Source organism: Chrysoperla carnea, chromosome 3 (genome assembly GCF_905475395.1).
Source record: "Chrysoperla carnea chromosome 3, inChrCarn1.1, whole genome shotgun sequence".
Classification (NCBI taxonomy): Eukaryota; Metazoa; Arthropoda; class Insecta; order Neuroptera; family Chrysopidae; genus Chrysoperla; species Chrysoperla carnea.
The window spans coordinates 94,015,915-94,025,296 of record NC_058339.1 but is presented as its reverse complement, the minus strand read 5'-3'; the positions used below and the strand labels follow the sequence as shown (position 1 = coordinate 94,025,296).

General features: G+C 31.1%; 1 protein-coding gene across 1 annotated transcript; it reads right to left on the bottom strand.

Annotated features, from left to right (window-relative positions):
* Positions 1–244: 244 nt before the first annotated feature.
* LOC123295093 (titin-like) lies at positions 245–9,151 on the bottom strand (the record flags this gene model as incomplete). Its single annotated transcript, XM_044876309.1, has 7 exons — positions 9,069–9,151; positions 8,898–8,999; positions 3,659–7,153; positions 1,642–1,726; positions 1,423–1,575; positions 1,209–1,358; positions 245–429 (listed from the first exon to the last, which is right to left on the bottom strand). Coding segments are annotated over exons 1-7 (4,179 nt in total), but the record flags the coding sequence as incomplete, so codon positions are not given.
* Between the last annotated feature and the right edge of the window lie 231 nt (positions 9,152–9,382).

Here is a 9,382-nt window from a genome sequence, read left to right as displayed (position 1 = left end):
CCGTGCCTGATCTAATAGATTTATAAAGCACAATTGATTTCATTAATCGCCCTGATAGATTAAACGAAAAATAAACAAAAAAAATTAAAAAATTATTGCTTTATTTATGCAAAACGAATCAATATTATGAGAACAAAAATTACTTTTTTTTTAGTTTTTATCACAAATATAATTAAAAATTTTAATATTAACTTCTTATTTAATTAAAATTAAATTTTATTAAACCAAAATATTAAACCAACAAATAATTTTTTAAATCGATTTTTTGTAGTACTACTGCAGAAAATATTGCTTCTGCTGACACAATTATCACTTTTGATTGCTTTGGCCACTGAGATTTATCTTCCATAGATGATACAATAATATGTTTATCCGTTGCCTTTTTTGGCCAAGAACTGATACATTTAGCGCCAGCGTTTTGAAGAATATCTAAAATACATAAATATTGTAAATAAATATGTTTTTACGTCCACATTTATGGACGAACATCGAACGGTTTTCGAGTTTTGTTTTTCCACATAACAGACTTATTATTTAATTGAGATAATTCATCTGATAAAAGTAGCTAATTTTGGAAAGTGGATATAAGAAAATCGAAGTTTTTGAGTTTTGTTGAATTTCCACTCAATAGACTTACTATATTTAATAGAGTTGAGAAGCATGAAATGACGTCGTGTTTACTGGAGTCCTAATATAGTGTTGCAAATCTATTTTAATGATTTTGACAAAAGTAGCTAATTTTGGAAAGTGGATATAAGAAAATCGAACAGTTTTCGAATTTTGATTGATTCTTTTATGATTTTGACAAAAGTAGCTGATTTTAACCGACTTTTTACACCCATAATGCTGTTACAAAATCAATCATCAAAAGGGGGGAAAAGACAAATTTGTATAAAAGGGCACCACAAGGGGGCACCAAGTCTATTAACGAAGGCTAAAAAAGGGGCAAAAGACAAATTTGTATAAAAGGGCACCAAGCTATAGATTTTGCCCACTAAGTCTTTTTCCTTAAATTCGCCATTGCAAATGGTATTTGGAGCTTTGGTGCATCAATTGCTATTATCTTGCATTTTCAGACATCCGCAAAAACTATATTTGTAGATCTTTTGGGAGAAAACGTATTTCGTTTTTGTCTTCTACTTTATCGAATGTTTCAAATATATAAAACGTTCTATTTTGTCTTGTTTGTTTTGTTAAGGCTAACTTACCTTTCAAATCCGTTGGAATAGATTTTGTGAGTAAAGCCTTATATCCTTGGAAAAGCAAACCATTTTCTTTGGCAATATTTAAAGAATCTTTTAAACGAAACTTAAATCTTTTTTCTGCTTCTAAATCATCTAAAAGATAATCCCAAGGATCTAAAACAAAGATTTACCGTTGTTAATTCCATTACGATAATTATTTTTGAATTATTTTACTAACCAACAAAATTCTTTGCATGTTTACAAACATCAAGCCATCGAGGCGAAACGATTGGTATGCCTTGAGATATTGCGTTTAATAGTTTCACCGATCGTGAAATTTGATTGGTCACTAAAACATTAGCATCCTTAGATTTCTTGACTAATTTACCCCCTGCGAAATAAAAAGTAAGTAAATGCGAATTATAAGAATGTTTCAAATTGTTTTATTACAAATTACCTAATTTTTTAACGGTTTGTTCTTGTTCTCCATCACGAAATATGGTAAATATAACCTGGAACTTACTCCTCGTTGGTTTGCAATTCTGCAATAAAAATTATTATCTTAAAACTAAAATCATCAACTATTTTATGGAAATACTAATGAACTGTTTTAGGGAAAAAAGGTTCTATTTTTTTAGGGAAAACCACACAATTAATCCATATAAATTTGATATCATTTTACAAATAATTGTTGTGTTAAATTAACGTTTTTCCCATTAAGAGTATTAAAACTTTAAACATAAATTAAATAAGTTGTGTATTATCCGAGTCGAATAAACTTTATTTACGTCAGAAAATTAAAGAGTCCAGTTTATTGATTAATATAGTGTGATCCCGGTTCTGACCTACGGACTGCAAAACAGTGCACTTACCGCTCGTCAAAGTTATAAGTTAAAAGTATATCAACGTAAAATTGAAAGAAACTTTTTTAAAATTCAGCTAAAACACAGAGTTTGTTGCGTGGACATAAGATAAAAAACAAAAATCAGAGACGGTGCGGTGAGTGTTCGAGCTTTGAAGTGGCGTTGGGCGGGATACATTTTTAGACAAACCGACAATAAATGGGCTAAACGATGTACAATTTGGATGCCGTATAACTGTATCAGAAAAAAAGGTCGATAATACAAACGTTGAAACGACGATCTGATCGCTTTTTTCAAAGGCAGCTGGTCAAGGCTTTATAGAACTGCACAAAACAGAGCAGATTGGTCTTAAAAGGGGGAGGCCTTTGCCCAATTATTGGAAAAAAAATAGGCTTATGATTATTATTATACAGTGTGATCATTTCAAAAGTATTCACCCTTAAAAACTCTTGACCTGATGTGATTATTTTTTTGAGTGAAAACACGTCGATTTAGGTATCGACGGGAAAGTTTAAATGGTACCTAGAAAATTTTAGGTTTTATTTCTTCATACCCACTCAACCCAGCTTTGAAATTTCATATAGCACTTCTTACTTTGTGATACCTCTCTTTTAAATGTTCATTCGACGTAAAATTTAATTCTCTTTAATATTGAATGGAATGTCATTTTCCGTCGGACGTACCGTTCTAGCTACAAGCAAAAAACTAATAAAAAAAACTTTTAACAAAAAGAAAACCGACTTCAAAAGAAAAACTTTTCCAAAACAAATTAATATGCACTAAAAAAAATAACAATAATATAATGTAGTTAAAATTGTTGTTATTTTTGGAGTCGGTTTCAACCAAGAAAACAACTCCGACAGAACAGTTTGTTACATTAGTTTGGCTGACACTGACTCCAAAAATAAAAATAATTTTATCTACATTCTATCATTGTTATTTTTTTACTTTTTAGTACATATTAATTTGTTTTTGAATAGTTTTTCTTTTTGTTAAAAGTTTTTTTTTTATTTTGTGATTTTCTTGAATCTGAAGTACACTAATTTTTCACTAAAAAAAGAATCATCGAAATCGGTTGGCGTGATATTGAGTTTTTCGTCCTCTTGTCGTGCATATTTAATGCAAATTAAATACTTTTATGGTTTTCTCATGGATGCCGTAGTCAGAACTAGACCAAATTGAAATGGGACCACACGGAAAGCACCAGCTTTCAAATAGATCAAGAATCATCAAAATCGGTTCACCCAGTCGAAAGTTCTGAGGTAACACACATTAAAAAAAAAACAAAATACAGTTGAATTGATAACCTCATCTTTTTTTATTTGAAGTCGGTTAAAAATAGAGCAAACATTTCGCAATTATTTGGCTCCTAAAAGTTATGCAAATTTCCTGCAATTGCGCAAACTCGGATTACACGCTTTTAGGATCAAATAAAGGTATTAAAACGATTTCTAACCTGCTGGAAATTAATTCTTCGAAAAATTTTAATTTGATTAGCCTACTAATTCAAAGATATTTTAAAGTCAACTTGAGATACTTAATTTAAGTTTAAAGCTGGGAAAATCTTAACGGAAAACCGTTTATTAAATATGTTTTGTGTTAAATACATACCGTTCCCAATTTTTGTATTTTTGATGATATGGCACTATCAATACTTTCTGAAGACGATTGTTCAGGGACTAGCGGATGGCCTCGTTTTCTAGAAGATCTCTCTACACAACTTTCTTCAGATTGCGAATCCATTCTGAACTTGAATGGTGTTTTAGATTTTCGAACTGGTCTAGTTGAACTGACTTCAACAGTTGGATCATGTGTACTATCCGTTGCTTGTTGATTAGTTGTTTTACGTGTTAATTTAATAACTTCCTCAGATTTTTGTTTATTTATTAGTTTTTCATTATTTGTATTATTATTTACCTCAACCAATTTTTGTTTATTATTTGAGGTTTTTCGTTTTTTTCTCTCCAAAGTTTCAGTAGCAGCATCACTTCGTTTCCGTGAGTTACGTGTTGGTCGATTTGATGACGTTTGACCTACGTCAGCTCGATCAGATTGATTTTTATCGTTAATTTTTGTATTAATTACCTCTTTTAAAGCCATTACAACCATTTCCAATCGTTCTAACACTTTGTTATCGTTATCAGAATCTTTTCGTGTCATTTTTCTGGTTGAACTTTCAGAAGGTTTACGTGTACGCTGTTTCGCCGGTTTTTTATTAATTGATAAATTGCCTGTACTCGAACTTGCTGCTAAATTACACATTTCAGGAGTTTTTGGATCATTATTTAAAATATTTTCTAAATCTTCATCATGCAATAATTTTTCTGATAACTGACTTATGTTGGTATCAAATGCTTTTGGTGAATTCTTTTTAACGGTTTCAAAAGCTTGTGTTGGAACATCAAAAATATCATTGGTTTCAACGGTATTAGATGCTGTAGAAAAACCTGGCTGTGATGTTTTCTTGGCTTGTTTATTTGATGAAATGTTTGTACCGGTTTCCAAAGTCTGTGTTGGAATATCAAAAATATCATTGGTTTCAACGGTGTTAGACGATTTAGAAACACCTGGTTGTGATGTTTTCTTGCCTTGTTTATTTGGTGAAATGTTTGTACCTGTTTCCAAAGCCTGTGTTGGAATATCGAAAATATCATCAGTATTAACCGTTTTAGACGATTTAGAAACACCAGGCTGCGATGTTTTCTTGGCTTGTTTATTTGGTGAAATATTTGTACCTGTTTCTAAAGCCTGTGTTGGAATATCGAAAATATCATCAGTTTCAACGGTGTTAGACGATTTAGAAACACTTGGCTGAGATGTTGAATCATCCAACATATTATCAATATCTAAATTTGGTTTCTTGATAGTATCAAAGTTTTCCACAGTTTTGGATGTACTTGGAGTAGATTTTGGTGTATCCGTTAAAGATATTTCGTTATCTTTTAATTCTTCTACAACTTTGTTGACTGTTTTCGTTTTATAAAAAGCTTTATGTTGAACAGACGTATTCGAAATGTTATCATTTAAACAATTCGAGACTGAGTTTGATTCAATTTCAACAAAGACATCATTTGGAACAGTTTCAACACTTTTATTGATTTTATGACTTACGAAACTTCCCGATCGATCTTCTACTGAGCTTCGATTTAGGGTTGAAGTATTCGAAGTATTCTTACTAGCTGGTTCCAAAATTTTTATTATATTACGAATAATACTTGAATTAAATGAACTATTCAAACTTGAATCGGAATCAGAGAAAAATGAGCTTGAATTAAGGGATTTTTTGGGTTGTTTTTGTATCTCAGGTATATTAAATTCATCAAATTGTGTCTCATTGAGATCAATTTGAACTGTTGGTGATTCAGTGAAATTTATAGGTTTTGAATTTCCGATTACATGTTTTTTCATTCCGGGCATTTCTGGCTCAGATTGACTTTCTATTATTTGTGAATTGTCTTGCGTGAAATTTATTGCCCGATTTTTTCCAATTACTCGTTTTACATCTCTTATTTCCTCACTTTTTTCTTCCATGTGGGTTGTTTCAACTTGCTTTAATTTCGGTGTTTCAATATTTGGTTCGGCATCGAATTCAAACTGTGTCTCAATTAAATTTTCATTCTCAGCATGAGGTTCTCCACTATTCAGATCTATTCTATCTTCTAACAATTGAGTCTCAGAATTTTTACTGGATGTTAAATCTGAATCAGTAGCAGAAATTATTTTTATTTTTGGAATTTCAATTTCAGAATTTAAAATTTGAGTTTCAGCTTCATAGATATTTCTATTATGCGAAGAAGGTTTATGAGGTTTTTCAAATTGTTCTGTATCCACTTGAGTTTCAGCTTCATAAATATTTCGACTAGGCGAAGAGGGTTTTTGAGATTTTTTAAACTGTTGTGTATCCACTTGAGTTTCAGCTTCATAAATATTTTTATTATGCGAAGAAGGTTTTTGAGGTTTTTCGAACTGTTCAATATCCACTTGAGTTTCAGCTTCATAAATATTTCTATCAGGCGAAGAGGGTTTTTGAGGTTCTTCAAACTGTTCAATATCCACTTGAGTTTCAGCTTCATAAATATTTCTATTAGCCGAAGAAGGTTTTTGAGGTTTTCTAAACTGTGGTGTATCCACTTGAGTTTCAGCTTCATGAAGATGTTTCTTACTTGAAGGTGAAGTTTCCTCAAATTGCTGTGTTTCCATTTCATAAATGTTTAATGTTTTCGAAGACGCACTGGAAGCTAAATTTTGTGTCGGTAAATTACGTGTATTCGATGCTTTTGGTGAATCGAATTCTAATTGAGTTTCTGCTTCATTAATATTTTGTGTTTCTAAATTATGAATTTTGTCACTTTGTTTCCGTTTTGAAATAAAATTTTTATGTTTTGATGGTGATTGAATTATAGAATCATGAACTTCAGCCATTTGTGTGTCTGAAATCTCAAGATTAGACAACTCAAATTGATCCGAATTATTTGATTCATCAATTTCATAATGTTTTTGTGTTTCCTGATAGGAATTTTCGGATTGAGTTTCAGGTATTATAAAATCATCTTTATTTTTAGTTCTCGAAATATTCGAATTATTTGATTCATCAATTTCATAATGTTTTTGTGTTTCCTGATAGAAATTTTCGGATTGAGTTTCAGGTATTATAAAATCATCTTTATTTTTAGTTCTCGAAATATTCGATCGAATTTTTGATATGTTCGGTGTTTCTATAATCAATGATTCAAGAATTTGTGTTTCTTCAACAGATTTATCGAGTATTTGTTGAGTACAATCTTGGAAGATGGCTTCTAATTGTGTCGGTAATTTATGAATGTTTGTTGATAGATGTGGAAGTTTCGTTGTATTTAATGATACTTTCGATGACGCGGCTGATTTTTTCGATAATGCTGTTGGTGTTTTAAATATAGCATTGTATTCTTGTATAATAAATTTACACTTAACATCGCCGAATGTAAGCGTTGCATTATCAATTATCTCATAGCAAAAACGTGGTTGTAGTGATACTTCTTCTAATTTTGTTCCATTAGAGGATTGTAAATCCGAAATGTAGAAATTATCGTTAATTTTAATTGCGAGTGCATGCTGTTTTGAAATTGTCTGGAATATAATTTTTGTATTAATTTTAACGTTACAGTCCGATATAATAATGATAAAAGGCAGACTTGGCGTGGGTGATTGCAGGGCCCGATCTAGCTATTTTGCCGCAAAGGGCAAAAATAATGTACCCAGCCCTTTACACAACATTGATAAGTTCGTGGCTTCACTAGATGATAGATATTAGTTTGTGAGAAATATCATTTCAGTGAAGCAACTTTCTGTTTCATCATGGCAAAATTGCATGAGTTGGGCTTCGAATTGCTTTCGCATCCACTTTTTTTTTTAGATCTGGCCCCTACCGACGTTTTCCTTTTCTCAGATCTCAAGAAAATGTTCGCTGACATGCTCAAGAGAATGTTCGAATGAGATTTAGCAAAAGCCTATTTTGAGGTCAGACAAATCGTACCATAAAAATGGAACTTATCGAAAAATTGTAGGACAGCCTATAATCGCCCTCAAAAGCAACTATGTTCAGTGTTGGATTTACCGGGAAGCAAAGGAAGCAATTGCTTGGGGCCCCGCTTGGACAGGGGCCCCAAAAAATGGAAAATTTTGAAAACACAAAAAAAACACATGAAAAAAAGAAAAAATCCATGTCAACAATATATATATTGTACCAAATCATTTTCAAGGATGAACTGTTTTCAGCGTTTCCAAATGTTGAATGCCTCATCAGGCTATTCCTTACAATACCGATAGTTAACAGTACAGGGGAGAGATCGTTCAGCGCATTAAAACGCGTCAAAAATTATTTACCGATGTGTCAAGAAAAAGTTAAGTGATTTAGGCTTACTGTTTATCGAAAAAGACAACCTTGAAAAACTTGACTTTGATGATGTCATTCATCAATTTGCGACTGAGAAAAGTAGAAAAAAGTTGTAATTTAGATAGTAAATTATAAGTTAACTGTAAAATATATTGATTATGCAAAATTAACTAGTTATTCATTATTTTGAAATAATGGGGGGGGGGGGTATTTTACAATGAGGGCCCCAAAAACCTGAGGTTGCTTGGGGCCCCGTCAGAGGTAAATCCGGCACTGACTATGTTAAATATTAAAATAAAATTTTATAATTTGCAATATATCGGACTAAAAAAATTTGCTTTACTATGTTAAGCCTACGAATTTTTGATGGAATGTAAAAACTGGATAAATTGATAATTTAATAGTGTTATGTAGTCAAGCATTTCAATAAACTTGCAATAGTTTTGAGTAAAGACCAAAATAATGAAATATTCTGAATTTTATCTTTATTCTGAATTATTCTACAAAAGTAGATTTTGGGACATTAAATTCGACACAGACTTCATCGCGTGCCTTTCCACTTTCATAAACGGATATTAACTTCAATTTTTACGTTCTGATATCGACTCGAGCCTTCGTTTCGGCATTTCAAATAAACATCCGTATAAATGTAAAGCAAAATTAAAACTGAAGGTCATTGAGGCTCAAAATTAGTTAAGTGCGGAATTTGCGGGTAGAATCTCAGATATAAAGGTTTGCTACGTCCTACTAACAAAGATAATTCAGTGACATAGTGTTGGAACCTCAGCATGAGTTCCAGTTATGTAGGTCTTACTTATCCAGGTCTCACTTAACCAAGTTTCACTGTATTTCTATTTTGAGTACATATTTAAATAAGCAGACTGTATTCTCATTCTGCCATTCTATTTTTTTCGGATAAAAGTGCTTGATCGAATATGGTAAGGATCTATAGTTAATTATATAATGTAATAAACTTACAACATTAGCCAAAATTATTGAACAAGTAACGGGATCTCTTCCAATAAACGTGAGTCCATCATCAATAATAAATGCTGTTTCATTTATAACTAATATACCCGTCTAAAAAAAAAATAAACATTTTGAATTAAGAATCATTAAAAATTATATTATATTTGTTTGTGAACATACCTTCTTCATATTATCACCGATATAATTCACAAGCAAAAATTTTTAAATATTCATTTTAAAAATAATACGTAATTTGAAATTTTGTATTATTACTTATTTTTATTTATATATAAAATGTTAGGTATGTTTGACATTTCTTTTCCCGCCCAAAATCCTGATTATTATTCGTAACACATGCCCTATGATTCTTATTATAAATTATTAAATAATTATTTTATTAAAATGCAATAATTAGTGCAAAGGATGAGATTATAATATGTTTGCAAAAAGTAAAACCATACTTGGAAACAATCAAACTGACAACATAGATGAAT